This window comes from Chelonia mydas, chromosome 10, assembly GCF_015237465.2.
Source record: "Chelonia mydas isolate rCheMyd1 chromosome 10, rCheMyd1.pri.v2, whole genome shotgun sequence".
Classification (NCBI taxonomy): domain Eukaryota; kingdom Metazoa; phylum Chordata; order Testudines; family Cheloniidae; genus Chelonia; species Chelonia mydas.
In genome coordinates, this window is record NC_051250.2 from 57753880 (window position 1) to 57779270 (window position 25391).

Below are 25391 nucleotides of genomic sequence, written 5' to 3' on the forward strand. Positions count from 1 at the left end.
ATGCCTTTGTACTAGCCAGAGGCCCCGATAACTAAATAGAATGGTACTTTATGGCCATAAAGAAATCCTTTACTAATCTGGGGAGCATTCCTTGCTGATTCTCAATGCCACTTTAGGCTTGGTCAGAGAAAGCTGCACTTCTTGGGCTCTGAAAACTGCTAGATGCTCAAGTCCAGATTCTTTCTAGAAGGGTGAGCTCCTCAGGAGAGACCGGGGAACTTTGTCTGAGATCCTGCACTGTATTCCTAGAGATCAGCTACTGACTCTTTCTTTTGCACTGCACCAAAGTCAGATTCTTCATTCTTGCTTTTGAGGCCCTAAATAATCTTGCCACACCCACCTCTCTGCTTTTATTTCTTCCTGCTCCCCCTCTACACTCCTCTCTGTTCCTCTCATTTTACTGCTCCCTTAGTCTCTGTCTCCCGCTTTGTTCCTTCAAGCCTACTGACCACTATATTATGTGAGTACAAAGCACCCATCTTCTGAAAATCAGGACCCTTTACAGTGTCTCAAACTGGACACCCAGAATAACTTGTCATTTTTGAAAATTTAGGCTGTCAGAATCTCCCCTTTTCCTGAAATACCCATTCTCCCTTTCTTGAACTATTGTCCCATGTCTTGCACAGGTTTGTCTTTGTCCTGTCTACTGTAAACTGTTTAAGGCAGAAAATGTCTTACCCTGTGATTGTTAAGGGCTATTTATATTTACAGTGCTCTACAAGTGGATCTTATTTATAAATAGTTACATAGAATAGCCTATTTGCTCCAGAAGATGCTGCAGCTACGTGAATATGAAAGCACATTGTTACCGTACAATGGGTGTGGGTGTGGGGCATGGTGAAGGAGTCATATCCCTTATGAAATGCCATTTGACCTATGAGGAGAGCTACTAAACAGGCACCAGCAGACACAACAGTTGAGCCCGATTTGAAGACAGAGTAATTTTTCCACTTTTTTTCTTGTTCTCTGCTTGTGTACAAGCAGCTGTTCCTATTCATCATTTGAGAGCCCAGTGAGCATTTCGAAGAGATTGCTGAACCTTTTTCTAACTTGATGGAGGTCAGCTGGTGAGGATCTTTACCTGTAGAGCATTATTGATCAGGACATCGAATATGGATAATTTATCAGATGACCTCCAATTATAATATTCATTTCTATAAATGGACCTCAGGGCACACTTTCTGTATATAGAGACCACCACTTCAAAGGTAACAGACCATGTTTCCCTACCTTGCTTACCTATTCACATAAAACGCTAGAAGGCTACAGAAGCTTGTCTGGCAGAAAATGAAGACTACTTTATAGTGCCTTTCTCTCAACAGCTCGCTCCAGCCTCCACTGCACTGGGTCCCACATTCACCTCACACAGCCTGAGAAGTACAGTTTACTTTTAGCTTTGCTCCACACTGGCTTCTTCTTTGCTGAGGTCATTCTGCGTCCACACTGATGGTATGAAATAAAGAAATCTTAGGAGGCAGCTGAAGCAGAGTTGTCTGGGCTGTTATGGAAAATAAGATCAGTGAGTCGGGGGTTCTTTTGATTGATCACAGCCCCTGGGTGTCTGAGCCCAATAAAGTCCTCTATTCCTCCTGATTTTTAGGGAATACCTACAAACATAGCTCGCCTCACATCTGTCCAGCATGCACAGCTTTGCACCATTCATAAACCATGCGCAGTGGCTGCATACAGCACTGACAAAGCGACACCTATCTCCCTGTACCACGGACGCATCTGTTCTGTCCTCTCTCACTCTGTTTATCTTGTGTTGTGTTTCAGGCCCTACAGATGCCTATATCTACAGTACAGTAAATAGGGCCCCTGCAGGTAGATCACTGCAGGAACAAACACATCTTTATTTTTCCTTAAAGGAAAAATTCTTGGAGTGGTACTTTAAACTCCTGAGCAGCTAGTTAGCTCCACCTTCAAGACCCTGGCTGCTTCACCTACATAAACTGCTCTTGTCACAGCTCTGCAGAGCTTCCGTAGGAGAAAGAGTGAAGGGAACCACTGGAGCAGCCCTGGTTTAAAACATTACAAAATAAGAAAATAACTTCCTGGGCTGGGCATGATGGGTCACATTCACCCACATGCATAGTGCCCACATAAGGCCCACATCCAGCAAAGTCCCTCTGAAACCCTTCCAACAGGCTTTGTGCAAGCTCGCTACATGAGGTGATCTTCCCCTTATTCACATATTGCTGTAATCCACTAACATGGTGTTATTTCAGCATGGATTTCTCACCCAACGCTAGCTCATTCAAATGAACTAACAGTGAGCTTGGCCATTAACCCTAATAACACATATCAAACAGGAATACATCTCATACTTCCTGGCTCAGTTCTTTGCCACGATGTTTGCCCACCCTGAACAGTAGATTTACTTTCTCAATGTATTTCATCAAATGGTGGACGAACATCAAGCTGCTGGCCCTCTCTGGCTCCTCCAGTGGGACTGGGGATTGAGCCCATGGCCCCATTCTGGCTCCCTGGGTAGCTAAGGCAGTAGGAATCATAACTATACCACCATGAGCATATGACTTGTATGCAGCCACACAACTGAGTTTGCATGTTAGCCTGGATTCTGTCACAACACATGCATTATATAGAAACGCCAGCTGTCCACAAGAAAAGCCCAGGCTGGTTCATGAGGAAGAACTGAACAAGTGAAAGGAGGGGGATAAATCCTCTGGCAACATTAGTGGCAACCTTACAGCTTTCTACAGATAAAGCTGAGAAATTTTGGCTTAAGAAAATGGCTTTCTAGTGCTCCCCTGAAAGGGAGGGCTGGGTGGAGGCATTCCTGTCAGAACGAGGCCTCAGTATTCTCCACAGCTTGCATGCTGAATTTCTTTGCTTTTCAGAGTTGCAATTCATGGTGGCCTGTTAACACTTGTCAATTTGCTTAATATACAGCACTTTAGGTGACCTTACTGTATTATTTTTATTATTAATAATAGTCATGCTTATTACTTTAGTGCTTAGGGGGCAACCAAGGTCAGGACCCCACTGTGCGATGCACCCTACAAACGCAGAGCAGAAGACAGGCCCTGCACTGAGGAGTTAAGTAGACAGACAAAGGATAGAGGGGAAAGATATAACAGATACACAGAGCGATCAGTGTAATGGTGGCAAGTGTCACGCTAGTTCCACTAATTCGGGGGGGGGGGGGAGGAGGGCTAGGGAGGTGGGATTTAATTAAGAGAGAATGAGCTAAACAGAAAGACAAGGGATTGCCTTGCCTTCCCTACACTTACTACACAGAATACCTTGAATGCGACAGATACTGAGGTTATCTAATTACAATACTTATTTAACCATCAGGGACATTTGTCAAGTTTGTAAGTGTAGCAACAGTATATTGCACAAGATGGGTGAAGTCCTGGTTCCTTTGGCGTGAATGATAGAACTCCCACTGATTTCAATGGAGCCAGGATTTCCCCTGTGAGTTCACAAGAGTGCAAATAGTGCTAAGCAGGATACAAACAGCGTATATCACAAACCCTTAAACTTGCACTTCCCCTCATTTGCATGTGGTGGTTTTATAGTGTTGCAGATCAAGACGCCACCACGGCGTTCTGGAGTTCATTTAGCTCATGCAGCAATGAGGCACACTCACTGTTTGGTTTTCAACCAAAAACACTGCAGGGGTTGAAATTAGATAAAACCTCATAATTCCCCAAGTTTTTCCCCTCAGTCTCTATCGTAATTACCTGTTTGTTGCAGCTCAGTTAGCAATATTTTTCTCAGTTCCAAAAAGGTTTCAAACTCTGTTTCCTTGGCTTCAGTTACACACACAGTACAAGACCTGAAATTCTGTCTCCCTTATCGGTAGAGCTTAAACTGCTTCCCCCCGCAATATGTAAGCATATTTCAAACCTGTTTATGGATAGATTGCACCCCAGATAAATACAGCAGCATCTCCCAGTGTTAAACATGGGAGGGCTTCATTAATTTTCTTGGGGCAGCACACCTGATTGACATCAAATTCAGGCCCTCTGAGCCCCAGCTACATAGCAAAGAGAAGGAGAAGAATAATTCTGCCTATGGACTGTGCGGATGGGCAGAGCCTAGCCAGGAGCTGTGAGAAATCTCACACATGTTTGGTTTTCAGGAGTTCATGTGAACCTTTCCTTTGATTCTCGATTTTACGTGGTTTTGTCCTCCCTGAGTTTCACTTTGAGTTTGAGGTTTGAACAAAAAATTTAAAAGCTCAAATTGAAACTCAATTGAAACCACCACGTTTCATTTTCAAAACCATAAGTGGGCTCCAGGTTGATTGAAAGGTGCAGATTAAGGAATTTAAGTGGAACCTTCAACAGCTCTGGGTTCATTTTTGAGTTTATAACAAAACTTGAAAGCAGGCAAGTTTCATGTGGTTCTGTCAGGAACATTTCACACAGCAGTTCTCTGGGCTTATTTTTGGCAGTGGGGGGATGAATTTTCTCCCCTCTCTTGCCAAAGATGTTGCAATCCCCTAATTTGCCAAATTATTTTCCTTTAAAATTTCTGCTCAGTGGATCTCCTCCTAGCTCTCTCTGAAACAGGAAAAGCATAAGACCTTGAGGCCACAGATCTTTAAAATTCAGCCCTCAGAACTCAGTTTTAGAACATCAGTGACTCCTTGCACATACTAACACGTCATGTTGTCATCGCCAAAGGTCTCATTGCAGAAGATGGCAATCAGTTGGGGGCAGAGTTGGAGACTGCCACTCAGAACAGGGTGCTACAGGGTGCCTGGTTTAGCATTCTCTAGGCACAGGAGATTCGTACACTCAGAACAGGGAACAGCCTCCACAGCTGCAGAGCACAGGAGGCCCAGAGAACTTCCTAAGGCCAGCAGCTGTGGAAGGAAATTTTGGCTGGATTGATCCATTATTGTTGATGCACACGAGGCATGAAACTCATATTCAGGAAACGGTGCATAAGCTGGAAAGACTTGCTGACTTAAATCATATGTTTAGTTATGCAACTGTATAGTAGTTGGACCTAGCTTTGATGTGGAAACTGTTATATCAGTATTGTTGGTATAAGTAAAAGCTTATGCCATCCTTTCCACTGAAATTGTCCATTACATATATACATACACACATAAATATACACACACACACACACTCTCCTCGCAGCGGCCAGAGCAATTTCCCACATCATCTACATTAAGCCATTCGTCCAGTAGTCACTACTTGCAAAAGTTGTTACAACCATAACCTATGTAAAGTTAAAGATTTCTCCTTTTCATATTATGAATGAAGCAGACATGGTCCAGCATTTACTCTCACATGTAAACTATTTACCATTCCAGATTACCCACCAATCTGGCAGTCTGCCTAGCAACATAGCCAAAGTCTATCTTCCAGAGGTATCTTAGGTGAGCAACATGCAGATATCGAAACAGAACCAAAACTGTGCAGCATCTTTGCACTTTTCAGTACTTTTGTTTCAGTCATGAAGTGTAATGCTGGGGACCAGGAGATCTGTTACTACTCTGCTTCTGGTTTACTGTGATTTCTTGTGACACCTGGGCTAACTCACCTAATCTCTCTGTGCCTCGGTTTCTCCTTCTGTAAAACAGGAATAATCCTTACCAACTTCATAGGGGTTGTATGGTTTAATTAATTAAAGCCTGCAAACTACTTTAATATCCTCCGATGAAAAGTGGTGTGGAAGTTCAAAGCATTAATGGCATCAGCACAGACACTGGGAAGGTTGGGAGGATATTTGACCCACAGCTTTCAGCAGTGTCTTTTCCCCCCTTCATCTATGATGAAGAAATAAAATAAGGTCAGTTCCAGTCCTATATGAACTGCTGTGTGAAGCAGCAGACTCGACACTCTCCATTCCCTCCCCTGTGGAGCCACCCACCAGTTCATGAGCAGAGTTGCTCACCAGCTGAAAGACAGCAGTAGCACCAGACACCCAGCAGACAGCGCCAAGGAGGAAGAGCCAGCTTCCTTCCTGCTGGCTACAAAGGAAGGTGGAAGAAGAGTCCTCTCCTCACAACCCTACAGCACCTTGTCAGAGGCAAAGAACACCCATCAGACCCACTTCCAATGAGGATGAGGAAGGAACTGCTGGAAAGATGACAGATACGCCCTATTGGGAGACTGTGAACTCCCCCACACACAAAAAAAGAAAGGGGAGTGGGACAAAGAGCACTGGGGAGAGATGGGAACAGAGGACACTAATGGGGGAGACCCAATATTAGGTACCACGGGAGACAGGACGCTGGAGGTGTCAGAACTCCAGGGAATGGGGATGCAGAGCACAGGGGAGGGCAGAGCACTATGGGAACAGCCGAGGGTCACCAAGCACGGGGAACTAACACAGGAAGGGACAGCGAACAGAGAGACCTTGGGATACAGCCCTGATACAGGGCACTGGATGACACTGTAACAGAAAGATATCCACATGTGCGCACACACAGGTGCATATGACTTTATGGTGTAAATATATACAAAGTGCTAAGGGGGGGCTTTTGGGAGGACAGGAACTGAGCTCAGCTGTGGAGGCAGTTCTTTGTATATTTGGGGTCAGAATTACTCCATTTGTTCACTGTCCCCCCAAATATTCTTTGTGGTTCCACCCACGGTTAGTGGGATCTGGAGCAATTTGACCCAAGGTCACCAGTTTGGCTCTATCCCCATCCCTAATGAACAAAGGCTGTTACAATCTGATGGTTTGGGGATGGCCAGTGGGAGGTGAATTTGGTGAGACAGGTGGTCTCAGCCCACTTCCCAGTGAACGAGTGTCCACATCACAAGAAACAAGCAAGCAAACACCACCAATGGACTAATTAGCAACCCTGCACAATTGCGAGCAAGGTGTAAACAAGCCATGGAGACTCAGCTATTGTTCATTCATAGAGGTGATTTCTCCAGGGTATGGTTGAGGGGACACATTGGCAGGGCAGTGTAGGGAAGCTTTCACTGCTGCTGCCTTTGCTATACCTGTTCTGTGACAGAATAAGATTTCGTTCTCCAGAACTACCAATCCAGTTCTTCATCTCACCTTTCAAAACCTCTAAAGGGGAGTGGGAAAGAGAGAAATGTCCGAACCAAAGAACACAGAAACACACAGTGTCAAAAGAGGGTAGGAATCCAGCTGGATCACATGTGAAGGAAGGTACTATATTCAGGCAGTCCAGGAAACAATGGGACCCTTCCAGTCACTCACTCAAGCAAGTAAATATCAAAGCAAGAACTCTCTCCTTCCCATTTAATATAAAATATACATTTCTGAATATTTTTGCTTATCTCATAAAACTTAAAGTGGAATTAAATGCTTCTGTTAAGCAGGAAAAAAATTCTACCGAAAGGATTTCATTCCATGTCCTTTCTTTGCAATTGTGTAGTCCTGAGGGCCCAATCCTATTCCCAATGGAGTCAACAGGATGTTTGCCACTGACTTCACTGGGAATAGGATTGGGCCCCTTTTTTGTAGCAGAGAGTTAACTAAATGTAGTTGAAGCTATATTGTAGGAGACAGGAGTAAATCAAATTATGTGAAAACATTCCCACGGTTTTGATTTACTTCACAGAAAGAAGCAAAATATTAGACATCTTATATTACTTCACATTTGCCTTGGGGGCAGTATGTGAGGTAAACTTGCTGAAAATTCTAAAAATGTAGCAATAAGCCCTTTCCACCAAGTTCTGTATGATTGTTGCTTTATGGAGAATACATTTTTTCTTTTACAATGCCAAATTGTAATTTCTAATCCCATCTCTATTATAGACAGAGGCCAATAGATTTGACTGGTTTAGATTGCTACTCCTATGCAAAAGTGAAATTGTAAAAATAATTAAAATTGTAAACAGGACTTGCTTGAAGCAAGAATACTTGGAATGGTTGTAGTGTTGCTGACATCTACTGAGGAAAAGTGAAATAGCACCTCTTGAAGAGTTGATTAGAGGGAGGGAGTTGGACTCTGCTCTTGTTTTTCAAAAAATCTGCATTATATTATTTATCGTCATGTATTTATTTAATATTTATACTCTGAGCACTCAGATGTATCAATCAGGATAAGGTCCCATATAAACACATACTAAGAAATGGCCCTTACCCTGAAGAAATTACAATCTAAGTCCGTGATCCTGCAAATTGTTCTTGTGTGGGTACAGAAGTCTGAGTGCATGGAACAACTTAACTTACAGGGAAAGGGCTTAAAAAGACTAGTGCAAATGAAGGCAAAATCTGGCCCTGAGGGCAAAAGAGTGAATGCCCATGCTGCACAGCTGATAATACCTGTAGAACATGATGGACATTCAAATATAACTTGCCTCATTGTGAAAAGGGAATTTCAGATAAACTACACCAGAAACTAAGAAGGATAAAAATATCCTCATTGTGAAAATGTTAATTCAAATAATGATACAAAGGGGACCTTTTGGGTAGAAGATAATTGTCTGCTGCTGTAACTGCTGCTCATGATGCATGATCATTAAATGCTTTCAGTCAATTCAGGAATGTAGTAATATTTTTGCTAGGATTATGCATCTCATAAAGTTCATTTTTCCCAGTCCGAACATGGAACAATTTAGTATTATCCATTATTACAGCGCTTATCTAGTTATGAATTTTATTTACCAAAAAATAAAACAAAAGGTCTATATATCTATCTCAGTATATGATAATGATTATGAACCCTTGTTTTAAAAAAATGACAGCTACATCATGCAAAGATGTAATAGCTCTAAAAATTCTTTGAGAATCTTGATGACTGTGATCAAACTTGTGTATATCCCTTCTACTGGGCAAAATTCTCATCACTGAAGTTATTATAAATTTACAGGAGCATAGATGAAATTAGAATTTGACCCAGTAAGTGTTTGCAGAACAGAGTGACACAGTCACATTGTTAACAAAACAGCTTAATTAATTTACCTTTTATAACACACACACACATGCACACACTAATTTGAATGTGTGATTATTACATTCATTAGGAAAAAACCTAACATTCAATAGGGCCAGGATTTCACTCACTGCCTCCAGTATATATTTCTCTATATGTGTAATTCTCTTTTGTTCCTGCGTATTGTTTAATGGAAATATACATTAATGGAGATCCATATCCTGCATATCCTATTTGCATAAATGTATCACTCAGAGATTTTTAGTTATGCAGAACCAAATCTTGCTTGCCTTTTTCACATATGTAGTTCCAGTGACTGATGGAAAGCCTCTTAAAGAAATATTATACATTTATACTCTTAAATCCATCCAATTTTAAAGGACAGCCCTTACATTCCAGAGCACCTAAGGATTTAGTGGAGTGAAATCCTACAGCCTGGCCTTTTAGCTTCTATAACATTCCAATATAATGTCTCAAATAAGAATTACATTGATTAAAAATTAAAGGAGGAGGAGGAAGACACAGCTGAGCAGCCCTTCATTATAAACTGAACAAAAATGACTTCCTTATTGAATTATAAATCAATTTCAAATTACCTAAAGAGAATGTTGAAACATTTGGCTTGTTAGAAATAACCCAGTTCCAAAGATGAGTCCCTGAAAGAGCTTGTTCTGGATTGGGCTCAGATTAATATCAACATTTTGGAGATTCTAATAACAAAAGACTGCCAGAAATATGTTATCTATCAAATGTACACAGAAGAAACATGTGAGAATATTAAGACCAGATGTCACAGATATCTTAGAAAATACTTATACTCTCTAAGTACTGCGCAAGGCTAGACGTATGAAAAGTTATACAAGATAAAATTAATGTAGCTTTTTTCAGATTCCTTCCAAATACCTATAAGTTGTTATAGAACAATTTATGCTTGATAACACCATGGTGGAAAAGAAGGTTTGTATGTTTTCTTGCCAGTGGCTCTAACCCTTAAGAGTCCTGAGCGGCAACAGTTCAAATAAATAAATAAAGTCACCTTTCCTTGTCTGTTATTCAAAACATTAAGCTCTGTTTTAGAGAAAATGTATCAGACTGTTCAACTATCCATCACCATCCAGCTGTTTAAATTCTAATTCCTCCTCTAATGACCAGGAGACATTTTTTTTTCTACATACCTAAGTGAAAGGGGCCCAGTAGAAGAGTGACTGCAAATCTTACTCAAAGTAATTAGTGCATTAAAAAAAAAAAATAGAGGCTAAAAACAAAAGGCCATTTAGATCAGGGTTTTGTGACCCAAAATTGGATCACCAGAATGCATCAAGCGGTCGCAGTATTGGCTGGGCTCATCTCTCCACCCCAGGCATTGTAATCTGGTGCACGGGGTCATAGCACCACTCAGATTTAGTCAAGCTGCCCCTCCATCAGGGGCTAAATTTGAGTGAGTGGTGCTGCAATCCCATGCACCAGGTCACAATGTCACTTACATAAATGTGGCCTGGCCAGCGTCGCCTTCCCCCAACAGGAAGGCTGGGCCAAACCTGAATAGCAGTGCAACCTCGGAGGTCACAACACCAGGGGCAGAGAGCCAAGCCCAGCCAGGCCCACAGGACAGGAACCCCATCTTCCATATTCCGACACTGCAAGACAGTAAAATCACCAGAGTTGGCAGTACTGTATTTCTCATTGGAGGAGTTTTTTAAAGTCAATAACCAATAAATAAACCCAACACAACAACTTGGCATGCATGGATTTGAGCACATTCTTAAAATTAAACACATGAATCAAGGCCTAAAATATTACAAGTGAAAAAATATGCATCCTCTTCACAATTATAAGATGTGAAGGCACACATGGCATGTATTAATAGCTTAGTGTCTTCCTTTTGAATAATCTGATATCCAGTTTCTATAGCAAGTGGAATAGGGTTTACATTGTTTTTTAATTTCCTTTGTTTACTAATAAAGAGCAGTCAATGTGTCTTATTTACCTCATGGAATATAGCAGAGCAAGAAGGGATGCTTCAGTCTCCATCAGTGGTATGTGCTGATGGGAGTAGAAGGAGGTGCTGAGGTTTTATTTACTTATTTTGTTAGTATCTTTAGGCCCCAGGGCCCCATTCCTGCTCACCTTGGCTGAAATTCAGATCAGGGCTGTCAGCTTGGGAGAGCATAATACCTTCAGGTTATGGGCCATTTAGAAGTTTTTCTCAGCTCTCACTGAAATTTTTTCCTTGGCTCAGTTAGCCAGTGAAGGACCCAGTGGTTCCCCAGGTCCCTCCAGTCATTCCCAATTAATTCAGTTGCCACCTATGGTGTCAACTTCAGAGACTGCACCCTAAGAAGGAAGCTGTGCTTGAATACCTCATGTGGGGTATGATCCTGCAACCCTTCCTCACAGATATAGTCCTCCACTACGAGCCTTCCTGTGAGTAAAGGTGGCAGGACTTGGGTCCTTCGTGTTCCACAGATGTATTTCCCTCTCATGCTGGCATAAGTCCATTGACATCGGTGGACTTTCACTCATGTAAAACTGGTGTATAACATTCAGCCTCTTAGTTGTGTGCCTGATCCCAGGCAGCCCCAGGACATACATTATTACTATAAACATTTAATCACCATAGCTTTCTAGGTGACAATGCATGAATTTCATATCAAGTTCCATGATGAAGAGCAAATTGACTCAGTGCTCCTGAGCCTCAGCAATAAAGCTCCTTACTTAGACCTTGATTCAGCAAGGACCTTAAGCAAATACTTAACTTTAAGCACGTGAGCCGTCCCATTACTTATTCATGCCCCTAACATAGGTTAAGAGAACACCAGTTAGACAAGATGCCCCAAAGATTGCCTTACTCAGGCATAGGTTGGTCTCTGGCAGTACTAAATTGCACAACAACATCAGAACCTTTTGGAGTTGCCCTTTCCTGCACCTTGATTTATCGACAGCTTTAGAATTAAAAAGAAAAGAAAAGATACTTTTCTGCTTGTTACATTTCATATAATCAGACATATCAGACCGTAACCACCTTCCCTTTGCAGGCGGACTCTGGCATCTGTGGAATGCCGTGGTCATATAAGGTTAGAACCTGAGCTGCTGTTCTCTTCTCCCCCAACTGAAGGACTTCAACTGACCCTCCATGTGCCTAGAACCAGGAATTGCATTTGGGAGCTGGAAAGTTGAGGTTACAGTCTATGTGATATCACCATTTGGATCCCCTCACAAATGCCAGAGTCCTCCAGCAAAAGGGGGGTCTGATATTTCTAATGAGAAAGAAGAAGCAGACAGGAAAAACATTTTTGTGGAAGAAAAGAGTGATACTTCATAGAAGAACACTAGTGGGCAAACCTTGTACTGTAAAACTTTGCAGATTCCCTTTATGATAATGGCAATAGACTTTATGGGTCAAATCCTCAGCTGGTGAAATGGGATACAGCTCAACTGAAGATCCAACTGAGGATCTGGCCCACTTTATTTTATATAAGAACTGTGGTATCTTAAGTATAATATCTGTTTACTACTATGATTTTATAAGACAAACATATTTTAAGTTGTATTTAAACGCTGCAAAACTTTAGAACTGTCTCTTGTTAATACTGATGTAAATCAGAGATTTAATCAAGGTTAAGATTTTTTCTGCATCTTAACTTATACTATTGTGTAATGACAGGTTTCAGAGTAGCAGCCGTGTTAGTTTGTATCCGCAAAAAGAAAAGGAGTACTTGTGGCACCTTAGAGACTAACAAATTTATTTGAGCATAAGCTTTCATGAGCTACTCACGAAAGCTTATGCTCAGACAAATTTGTTAGTCTCTAAGGTGCCACAAGTACTCCTTTTCTTTTTATACTGTATGTCAAGCAGCTTTTAAAAGGCATATATGGAATAGATTGCTGCGTATTTTTAAAATAGTTAATTAAAATTACACCCCTGCAAAACTTTAAATATCACTTTAGAAATGAAAAATAAAGACACCACATTTAGGAATGATTTAAAAATGTAAATATGCTGGTATTAAGTATCTAATATTCATCAGGCTAAAACCATAAAGCACCATTAAACGGACCTTCACTATACTACGTGGGAGTTTGCAGGTCAAAAGAGGGGTCAAGGCAACCAGTATGAACACTTTTCACCTATATACAAAGAACGCATTAAAAGAAATGTAGGCATGTAAATTATTTGTGCTAAAAACAGCTTGAAGTGGGTTTTACTACTGTTTTCCATCAGCACTTTTCAGTGAGTTATCTTCCTTTTCTTCAGGAATGAGTAAATTAACACTTGGGGAGAATGCTATTAATAAGTAAGAAAACTACCCAGAGAATCCAGTCCCTGTGGTGAGATTGGATGGCAAAGATGGCCAGGGTAACTTTGACAGTCAATTTTCAGAGTAGCAGCCGTGTTAGTCTGTATTTGCAAAAAGAAAAGGAGTACTAGTGGCACCTCTGAGACTAACCAATGTATTTGAGCATAAGCTTTCGTTAGCTACAGCTCACTTCATCGGATCTCTAAGGTGCTAGTAGTCCTTGTCTTCTTTTACAGTCAATGCATTTCAAATTAAGGGCCTAGGTGGCAGTCCTCATTGAAGTACAACTTCCGTTAATTTCAGTGGGAGTTACAAGACAGCATAATCAGGCCTTAAGTTTTTCCCCACATATAGAAGTGAAGAGTATTGGTGCCTCATAAGAGAGGAGTATTTTTCAAATATGGAATGAGATAGTGCAACATATATAGAATTATAGACATCAGTAATAGGAAACATTGGTTAGCTCCTACAGTCCTACCCTTTACCAATGCAGAATTGTTCTCTATAGTGCATTTATTAGCACTTTGTCCAATTTAGTTTTAAATATCCTGCCTCTGCACAGGGGGCTGGACTGACCTCTCAAGGTCTCTTCCATTCTTACATTTCTATGATTCTATGAAAAATGGGACTTTCCCTTAGAAGACTATTCAACAGCTAACATACCTTAGAGTTAGGAAGTAATGCTTGATATTCAATCTATATTTTCCTTTTCTTAATTTCATCCTCTTGCTCTTATTTATTCCTCCTCACACCCCAAATACACCACTCTCAATACTTCCTTTCCCTCATCAGTGTTTATACAAGAGTGAAATAAATTACATTGCATCAGCTACAATGCTGACAGCTTATGGTGCACAGTTTTAGCAGTAAGAAATCAAGTATTCTAATAAATATAAGGTTTATAATTAATTTCCCCTACTTATAAGCTATAGATCAATTAGCAAGAAGTGAAATTGCAAGAGTGAAGCTTTTAGATTATCATACTTAAGGTTGATTTGTAGCTTTCTCTATACTTCCCTACCCATCATTTTTATAGTATATAGAAAAGGCCTACAAAGCACAAATTGCATTTTGTTTAATTAACATGGAAATTTTAAACACAGATTCAGATGAGAATAACCAGGATAAGTTACTGGTTATTTTTAGGATATCAAAGCAGAAAATGTATTTTACAGCTCTCAGAGTTGTGATAACATAGAATAAATTCTCTACATCGTACATACACCTGCAAACCCGCATCTCACTAATTCATTCCGCCCACCCCCCATGATTGGCACACACAAGACAGCAGACTTTTCCCTCTTTTCAGCACACTTTTGATGGCAGAGGGCCACTTTGGGCATCACTACAATGCAGCTGAGAGGCATGATTCCCAGCATGGGTAGACAGACTAGCTAGCCATGCGAGCTAGCCATGCGAGCACAGACCATATTCTTAACACAATTACTTTTACAGAACTAAGCAAAATCAGAAAAGACCCTTTTAAAAAGATATTGGGAAACAGCTTTTTTTTTTTTTTTAAACTGTAATCTTCTTTCACCACTATTTTAGTGGGCTGCATGGCTGGAATGAACTATAGTGCACGGCCAGGGTTTTCAGAAAAGGCCCTTCCACCCAAGGAAAAGTTCAGTTGCATTCTGCTTTAATAGCATTTGGCAAGCTTATGCTATTGTTTTTGTACAAACAGAAGTAAATTTGATATGAATAAAAAACTGCATTTAATGTGAATGAAACAAAAATCAAATTCTGTAACCTTCAAAAGAAATTATATACTTGAATGATTAACTATGATGTATTTATAAAACTAGAATAATTGAAAACAGGATTTTAAGGTGATTCATGTAGGCTGTGCTGAAATATTTATTATTGCAAGTCCAGAAGATCTGTCTGGGTTTTGTCACTGGAAATGTCTAAGCTCAGTGTCCAGATGTTTATTTAAGTTGCTCCCACATAGTTCTAATGTCAATTACCAGAGGTTATCAGAGAGCATCACTGTGTATCTTCCTTGACTAATATTCTCATTTCTTCTGCATCTTTGATGTTTTCTTTCATTAAAATTCCTGGCCTACAGCCACAAAAATCTGCTGTGCTAGCAAAAAAAATGGTCTGCCGGCATGACATATGATGATGCCCTATGTCTGTGCAAGGATAATATTTATCATCAGCTATCATTTAAGTAGTATTATAATCAGTACAGTGCCATTTTGGAACAGCTAAGATGAATAATATGAAACTAGGGGCTGAGAACTTATAACTAATATGAGACAACATAAGTCAGTAAAGAAAATATTATTTCACATAATGAGGATTTTGGGAATCCATATATTTATCTTTTTCCTTAAGTGGGAGGAAAAACCAACTGAAGACAAAGGCATTTCACACATAATTAGGAATGGATCTCATGGATCTGTAACTCCAGAAAACATAATTGCACCAAGAAGCTCTCCTGAGACATTTAGGAAACTGTGGAACTTTCATAGTAACCAGGAGGCAACAGAGCATTCATAATCTAACAGAGACTTGAACACGTCTGTCATCTTACACACAGACCTGAGGTCTTTCCTAAATTCAAATGAAAATATGAATAATTATTGTCTTGCAAGCTAACTGCTTTTTTTGAAAGCTCATTTATGCTCTTCATCCCCTTGGAGATCAGCAGTCTCCTTTGGCTCGTATTAGTTATGAATAGGGCCTTATCAAATTCACATCCGTGAAAAACACCTCACGGACCATGAAATCTGGTCTTTTGTGTACTATTACCCTATACTATACAGATCTCATAGGGGAGACCAGTGTTTCTCAAACTGGGGGTCCCGACCCAAAATCGGGCCCTGGGGGTGTTGCAAGGTTATTATAGGGGAGTCATGTATTGCCACCCTTACTTCTGCACTGCCTTCAGAGCTGGGTGGCTAGAAAGTGGTGGCTGCTGGCCAGGCACCCAGCTCTGAAGGCAGCACTGTCAGCAGCAGTACAGAAGTAAGGGTGGCAATGGGCGGCTGGAGAGTGGCGGCGGCTGGCCGAGCTCTGAAGGCAGCAGCGCAGAAGTAAGGGTGGCAATACCATACCAGGCCATCCTTACTTCTGTGCTGCTGCTGGTGGGGGCTCTGCCTTCAGAGCTGGGCTCCTAATCAGCAGATGCCGCTTTCCAGCCTCCCAGCTTTGAAGGCAACACTGTCACCAGCAGCAGAGCAGAAGTAAGGTAGGCAATACCACAACTCCCCTACAAGAACCTTGCAATCCTCCCACTTCCCTTTTTTGGGTCAGGACTCCTACAGCTACAACACGGTGAAATTTTAGATTTAAATATCTGAAATAATGACATTTATGATTTTTAAAATCCTCTGACCATGAAATTGACCAAATGGGCTGTGAATTTGGAAGGGCCCTTGTTATGAAAAGTGTATTACAATTAAGGCTGTCAAGCAATTTAAAAAAATTAAACACGCGATTAATCACGCTGTTAATAATAGAATACCATTTATTTAAATATTTTTTGATGTTTTCTACATTTTCACATATATTGATTTCAATTACAACAGAATACAAAGTATACAGTGTTCACTTTCTATTTATTTTGATTACAAATATTTGCACTGTAAAAATGATAAACAAAAGAAATAGTATTTTTCAATTGATCTATTACAAGTACTGTAGTGCTATCTCTTTACCCTGAAAGTGCAACTTACAAATGTCGAATTATGTACAAAAAAACCTGCATTCAAAAATAAAACAATGTAAAACTTTAGAGCCTACAAATCCAATCAGTCCTACTTCTTGTTCAGCCAATTGCTCAGACAAACAAGTTCATTTACATTTGCAGAAGATAATGTTGCCTGCTTCTTGTTTACGTCACCTGAAAGTGAGAACAGGCATTTGCATGGAACTGTTGTAACCGGGGGCGTCGCAAGATATTTACATGCCAGATACGCTAAAGATTCATATGTCCCTTGATGCTTCAACCACCATTCCAGAGGATATGCGTCCATGCTGATGACAGGTTCTGATCGATAACCATCCTAAGCAATACGGACCGATGCATGTTCATTTTAATCAGCTGAGTCAGATGCCACCAGCAGAAGATTGATTTTCTTTTTTGGTGGTTTGGGTTCTGTAGTTTCAACATCAGAGAGTTGCTCTTTTAAGACTTCTGAAAGCATGCTTCATACCTCATCCCTCTCAGATTTTGGAAGGCATTTCAGATTCTTAAATCTAGGGTTGAGTGCTGTAGCTATTTTTAGAAATTTCATATTGGTATCTTCTTTTCATTTTGTCAAATTTGCAGTGAAAGTGTTCTTAAAACAAACATGTACTGGGTCATCATCCGAGACTGCTTCAACAAGAAATATATGGCAGAATACAGGTAAAACAGAGCAGGAGACATACAATTCTCCTGTGTGCAGTCACAAATTTAATTAACCCCTTATTTTTTTTATTGGGCGTCATCAGCATGGAAGCATGTCCTCTGGAACGATGGCCAAAGCATGAAGAGGCATATAAATCTTTAGCACATCTGGCACATAAATATCTTGTGACACTCGTAAATGTAAATAAACTTGTTTCTCTTAGTGATTGGCTGAACAAGTAGGAGGACTGAGTGAACTTGTAGGCTCTAAAGTTTTACATTGTTTTCTTTCTGAGTGCAGTTATGTAACAAAAAAGCCTACATTTGTAAGTTGCACTTTCATGATAGAGACTGCACTACAGTACTTGTATGAGGTGAATTGAAAAATACTACTACTTTTGTTTACCATTTTTACAGTGCAAATATTTGTAATCAAAAATAATATAAAGTGAGCACTGTACACTTTGTCCAAGTCCCATTCAAATTCAACAGGATTTAGGCTCCTAAATCACTTCAGCACTTTTGAAAATTATATCCACAGTCCCTGTGACAAGGAGCTTACAATCCAAACCAAGTGACAACTGCAGGGCCAGGGATAACAATCACATATAATATTTTTTTGCTAAAAAAAGTTTGTAATAAAATATCGTCATCTGCCCCTCAATCTGGGCTCACCCACTTCACAATAGAAGCGGTATTGGAGCTCTACATGGTTACCACAGCACATCAGCTCAGCCCCTGGCTGCCACCAGCCTTCTGCAGTCTGGCTCAGACCCTCTCATCCCTGCCAGTCCTGGAAGGACAGAGCTTTACGCAGCTGCCACATACTCCCCCAGCAACTGGATGCTGTCTATACAGGGAACCTGAACATCAAGCCTTAGTAGGCATACATTTCTCCTTACTCAGGCCTTTCACGCTGCACTTCCAGGGAGGACTCAGCAATGTATTATGAAAACAATCACCAACTCATAAATCTAAGTAACATTGTCATGGAATTGTGGGTTTCCTGCCACAGAATTTGAATTTGTGTCACAGATTAGATAGGGCCTGGGGTTTAAGATAGCAGTGGGGGAGATGGTAGAACTGCAGTTCAAATATTGGTGCAGCAGAGGAGATTATGTTATAACCAGCACAAGGCTAATCCTATCACTACTGGGCAGTCTTTTAAATAAACGACATCACTACCGTGAGGGTTTCTCTTAAAAGACATTTCTATGATCGACATCAAAAGAAAAGTATAAACAGAAATCTTTCAGCGAGATGGGCAGTCAGCAAAAGTATACAAAGGGAGTCTTATAAAGTGTTCATCTTTAGACTAAGACTAGACTTTGGATTGCAACAATTTAAGCCTGTTACAAATTCACAATTATATTGGACACCTTGATCTAATAACTAACTACATTAATACCATCTGTGTACACAGAGAGGGAAGAAATATAAATATCTAAATTAAACATTATGGACTTCAATGACCTCAGTGATGACTCCAATGGATTTGCACTGATTTACGCTAGGTGATGACCCAGTCCATAATGTCAAATTTAAAATGTAAGCTGGAGGGATACTACTTAGTAGAAATTCCTGTAACTTCCCATGGTAAGAAATAACTCTCACCACATACTGGTATCAACTGCCAGTTGTATTTCACTGTTTTAATATGATTGTTTCCATTTTCCTGGTGAATTTTCATCCTAAAGAGCCATGGTGGTTTCGGTAAAATCTTTTATTGGACCAACTTCTGTTGGTGAGACACAAGCTTTTGAGCTTACACAGAGCTCTTCTTCAGATCTGGGAAATGTACTCAGTGTCACAGCTAAATACAATGTGGAACAGATTGTTAGACTGTTGTAACAAGCCAGAAATCTAGTGTGTCTATTCAGTCCATAATTTTTAGTATCTAGCAAAGTTATGCATTTAAGCTCCCAGGCTCGTTGTTTGAAGGTGTAGTGCAGGTATCCTCTGAGGACGAGGACTGAGAGGTCAGATGCAGAGTGATCGCTCTGTGAAAAGTGTTCACCCAAAATCTGGCCATTCAGACTCAGAGAATGAATCTGTAGGGGAGGAAGTCAGCCTGGTCATGGGATTTCAGCCAGGGACACACCACAGCACAAGAGCAGGAGCTGAGGAAGCAGATGTTGAGGGTAAACCAGGCTAGCAGTTGGCAGAACAGACCTTGTGATGGAAGAGAGAGGAGCAAAAGAGTCAAGGGTGGAGGAGAGTGAAACATGGAGAGAATCAACAACCATATTGACAAAAGACAGGGACAAGAGGACAAGGAGGAAAGGGCTGAAAGCAGATGAGAACTCATTAAAGCTGATGGACTGGATATTACAGAAAGGCCAAGACACAGGACATGCTGGGGGAGCTCATGGGCAATGCTGAGACCAGATGATAGTCGTGGGGGAAATCAGCTAGAGAGAGATCAGAGCAAGAGCACTGCTAGTTGAAGAGCTAGGCAAGTCATTGGCCTTTTTAGTGAATGAGAGAATTGAACCAGGGCTGCATGGTACAACAAAGAGATGAGGGTGAGGAAACTTTCAGATAAGGGGTCAGGTGGGTCATCAGCGTGGAAGCTGAAGTCACTAGAGAGAGATAACAGGAGTCAAAATCAGAGAAGCAAGCTGATGGGGAGGAGTTGGGTGGATGGTAGATGACGGCAACACAGAGGGGAGAGGGAAGAGTCAGATGCAGGGTTGTTCAAAACACAGAGTGGGAAATAGCGAGAAGTTGGAAGCAGCAGGAACAGAAGAGGAGAAACTCAGCTCCCTCACCATGTCTGATCCAGGGCAGGAAGTCAGAGAGAAGGACAGGCGTTTATGGCTATGTCTGCACTGCAGCCGTGAGGTGTGATTCCCAGTGCTGGTTGAGACTTGCGCTAGCTCAGCTCAAGCAGGCGCACTAAAAATAGCAGTGTGGATGTTCTGGCATGGGTGGCAGCTTCAGCTAGCTGCATGACCTTGGACCATGGGGGTCAGGTGAGCTTGGATCCGGGTGGATAGCCTGAGTTCTGGCCCATGCTGCAACATCCAAACTGCTATTTTTAGCCACTTGCTGGAGAATGAGCTAGTGTGAGTTTGTCTACCTGCGCTGAAAATCCCAGCTGCAGTGTAGACATACTCTAAAAGAGAGGGCAGCTGCAGAGCCAGTGTCAGATGAAGGGATTCTAGTCTCTGTGAGGGACAGGAGCCTGGAGGGAACAAGATATGGAGTGGTCCTAGATGGCTGTGATCTTTTCAGAGATGGAGTGGGTGTTCCAGAAACAAGAAGAGGAGGAAAGGAGTAAGATAGATGGGAGGTTAGGAATGATTGACTAGAGGGGCAGAGGAAGTGGCATAGATGGGTGTGGGAGGTGGAGAGGATGAGGATGGAGGGAGGACCAGGGCTGGAGCAAATCTCACCAGAGATGAAGGGGAGGAGGTAGAGGAGTGTGTGGACGTGAGAGCTGGATTGGTGCTGGGGGAAGAAGGCAAGCCTTTTGGGAGCTGCACAGCTAGGAGAGTCAGGGTGGGACAGTGGGGCTGAGGAGGATACTGGGACAGAAGCCTCTTCATAGTGGAAATACGTAATAGGGTGCAGCAACAGTACTTAAGCTGAGAACCTGAAGTGATGAATATTGTATCCAACTGAAACTGAAGAGGGACTTTATATATGCAAAATCTAGTCTCCAGAGCATCCTTACTCTTAAGAGAGACCCGAGATCTACATTGACTAATAACTTGACATTTGGTGGCGCTGAGCACCTGCCACTCCCATTAACTTCAACTGAGGTTGCTAAGTTTTAACGTTCTGAAAAATCAGATGTTAAATGGTCAAGACTACGGGATGTCCCTCGTAAAAGATGAAAACTTCAACAGTATCCCTTAATAGCACAGTCAGACATTGATTCATGAATGAATGAATGCCACTTATGAGCTGCCAGCACTTCCTGCACCACCTGGCTTTGTCCTTGGGAGATTCTCTGCTTGCCCCTCCCAGTCAAGAACTGAGCTTAGAAGAGCAAACCAGATAGCAGTTTAAAGTGGGATGGTTGCAAGAATCACCAGTAACTAATGCATAAGAAGGTTTAAGATTAGTGTGGGTGGGACTTACATAATTAAACAGGAGCAAAATCCAAACTCTTCTGGCAAGATTGCTCCTAAAACCCACAGGATCACAAATTAGACATACTTACACAGTTCCATCCCTTTAAACATGGGGCACTGAGGAGCAGAGTATCTGCTATTTAATCTTTCAATATACAGGAAAGTTAGTTTATTGCAATTGTGTCAGAAAACTTGCAGGATTCCCAAACTTTTAAACAAATATAACCAATTTCCAGTCAGTTTGCATTCTAATATAATTTTTAAAACCTGAAGATTCAACATATGTTTTCCTTACCAGTTCAACTGAGTTATTTTTGTACTAAAGGTTAACTGTCACTAAACAGAATCAAATTTTAAAAGCATGCATAACAGAAGTCAAAATGCTGAAAGTTTTGGATCTAATCGGATGCTTCATTATTCCAGAATGTACAAAACAACTATTCTGACTACATCCTGCAAGCCAAGGCTTTTCTCCTTTTCGATTAGCATCCTCCAGTTCCCTAATACAGCAACACAATTTCAGAATTATCCTTTAGATCAGAGGTGGGCAAACTACGGCCCGACCGGCCTACCCGGCCCTTGAGCTCTTGGCCAGGGAGGCTAGCCCCCGGCCCCTCCCCGTTGTCCCCCCCTCCCCTGGACTGATGCCACCTCACAGCGGCTTGCACCCGCCCACCTCCCAGGCTATCCAATAAGCCTGTCCTGCAGCTCCGAGCGGCATGGTAAGGGGCCAGGGGGGTTGGATAAGGTGCAGGAGGTCCCGGGTGGCAGTCAGGAGACATGAGGCAGTTGGATGGGGCGGAGGTTCGGGGAGGGAGCGGTCAGGAGACAGGGAGCAGGGGGGGTTGGATGGGGGTGGGGTCCCAGGAGAGCGGGGGACAGGGAGCAGGGGAGGTTGGATAGGGGGTGGGGTCCTGGGGGGGGCAGTTAGGGATGGGGGTCCTGGGAGGGGGCGGTCAGGGGACAAGGAATGGTGGGGTGGATAGGTTGGGAGTCCCGGGGGGCCTGTCAGGGGGTGGGGGCATCGATAGGGGGTGGGGCAGTCAGGGGATGGGGGGGTTGGATGGGGATGGGGTCCCGGAGGTCGGTTACGGGAGGGGGTTCCCGGGAGGGGGCGGTCAGGGGACAAGGAGCTGGGGTGGGGGGTTGGATGGACCAGAGGTTCTGAGAGGGGGAAGTCAGGGGGCAGGAAGAGGGGGGGTGGATAGGGGGTGGGGGCCTGCTGTTTGGGGGGCACAGCCTTCCCTACCCAGCCCTCCATACCATTTCCCAACCCCGATGTGGCCCTTGGGCCAAAAAGTTTGCCCACCCCTGCTTTAGGCAATAACCTTGCTAGCTATGATTTAGCTTGTTACTTATGTTTGGAAGCTAGAAAGTTTGCCCACCCCTGCTTTAGGCAATAACCTTGCTAGCTATGATTTAGCTTGTTACTTATGTTTGGAAGCTAGAAAGGAATCTGATGTTCAGGGTCACATATTTGAAGGACACAATGCTTGAGGCTTCAGAAACATGCATCTGAACACAAGACCGGTAGCTATGTACGATTTGCACAAAGTGTGTTTTATAGGTGTGAGCATACTTTTACAAGTATGGCACTTCTATGGAAAGGCCCTTACGTTTCCAGGTGTCAATCATTCAAAGCAGACTACACTATAGTATATTTAACGCTAGTGGACAAACGAAAGTCTTTTTACCTGCCATGGCTTGAGTTCTCCTACAACAGCTAATGCTATTCCCAATAACTAAGTCTGCAGCAGGGAACTGCATTCCTTATGCTGCAGAGGAGTCTTAGAACCCAGATCTTGGCAAGGAAAATAAAGAATTTTCTATTATTTTTTTATCTGAGCTGTATTTCTTTGCAAATAAGAAAAGCTTTTCACTGGTGCTCTCCACTTTCAAACGTCAGTTGAAGCAAAGAAAATGATGCTGTGTTTGAGAGATTTTTGTTCTTCAAGGGTTGGCTAGTTTGCATTACTGAAAAAACACCCAAGACTTTATTTCTTCCAATGAAACTAGAGGAAGGATCTCTTCTATTAATTTCAGCAGACAATAGTATTCCAAAAGTTTAATCAATGTACAAAAATAGTATGAAGTAAAAGAACACCAAGGCCTTTAATAGAAAATATTAGTCTTCAAATTAATTAAATCTTTAGATTTGCTTAACACCATAGCTGGAGAGAATGTCCCTTAGAGCCTGAAGAGGATTTAAGTTATTTTATAACTCAGAGTTCTTATCTATTCACAATAGGTTTAAGGGTGGAAAAATAAAATATAAAAATATATTCCTTTTACATTCATTTTCCCCCTAACTATAACCATCTTCTTGTAGACACTCTGTCACTGCTTGAACAGCTACTTTAGCTGAGCTATATAAAGCCCAATGGGCAATTTTCAGAGGCGCTGAGCACACACTCTGCGTATGAAAATCAGGCCACAAACACCAATATCATTTGTACTCAAACTATTAATCCCTTCCCAGAGCTGCAGTGCCACATCTCCTCTAGCAAACACAGCAATCTACAAGGCCAAGAATCCTGGTTATCGAGTTTTTAAAAGGATAGCGCAAGAGATCAATTACACTGTCCATTGCCAGATATTTTCCTTTTTGAACTCAGTCTTCCAATGAATGGTAGTCTTCCTCATCCCTCACTTCTCTGTATTTCATTGATGTTTCCCCCTCAGGTTCATACCTGACCATTTTAATATTCAACCTTTCTGCTAGCTTTTGTGCGGCAAGTTTTGCTTGCATTTCCTAAAAACAAAACACACACAGGAAGGAAAGAGAGACAAGTTAAACTATAATTTGTTATTCATCCTGGATGTCAAAAATCTACTAGCTAAAAAATAGAAACATTACAGAGTAACTCGCATGATCACACTAAGTGTCAACCCAACTATTCCTAACATCTGCAAGAAACAGTGGACATTTCCTTAAATTTAAACAAAAAGATCTTTAATATTTTGATTTAGAAATGATTTCATTTTATTACTTGAGCAGCAGTTTCTCCATGCTGCAATTCTTACATAAGACCTGCTTCCACTTGAGCAAGATCAGGCCTATGTAGAGATGTTGCCTACCAGAGTCATGTGAGAAACAGAACTCCCAGCTCCAACAAAGACTGTGGCCTTTGGCAACTCCTGTAATTTCTCCAGTTCTAATTTCTCCAGTTCCAATTTTTCCACCCCCCTGTAAAAAGTTCTTGTCTATTCACAATAGGTCTTAGGGCGGAAAAATATATTATTCCTTTTACATTCATTTTTCTTCCAACTAACACCATCTTCTTGTAGACACTCTGTTACTGCTTACTACAGTATGTTGAACAGCTACTTTAGCTGAGCTATTTACCTAACTCTCAGGAACGCTGAGATTATTAATTGGCAAGTGCTTGTAAAATATTAAGCAGCACCACACTGAAATTAAATAGCCCAACACCAATAAGTTTTTACTAGCTGTCCAGTTTTAAACGTTACCAGTCTGTCATCATATGGAATTCAATGCCAAAATCCAGTGCCACAGGAGATCTCTGTTCAAAATGAAATTTCCCTACTACAATGACTACAAAGAACTTGGTCATTGCCAGTCACAGTGCAAAGAAAATCAACGGTAATTACCTGCTCACATTTCAGATCTATAACACTGGATACTTCTTTTGCCTTTATTAGCATGAATGGGGCATCCAGCATACACTAGTGACTGGTATGCTCGTTACAGAGCATACTTTTTGAGTTCAAAGCAGAGGTGACAAGTGACACTGCAACGAATTGATCATTACTATATGCAAAGAATAATGCTAAATTTTATTTACTGCTTGATAAAC

The 25391-nt window shown here is 41.6% G+C and overlaps 1 protein-coding gene across 1 annotated transcript in view; it reads right to left on the reverse strand.

Annotated features, from left to right (window-relative positions):
• Nucleotides 1–23623: 23623 nt before the first annotated feature.
• The window catches only part of LOC102930848 (myocardial zonula adherens protein), a 94140-nt gene continuing 92372 nt past the window's right edge, over nt 23624–25391 (reverse strand). The window contains exon 15 of the mRNA XM_037910810.2: nt 23624–24325. Coding sequence (XP_037766738.1) covers nt 24185–24325 — 141 coding nt within the window. The 3' untranslated portion in view covers nt 23624–24184. The remainder of the gene's footprint in view (nt 24326–25391) is intronic.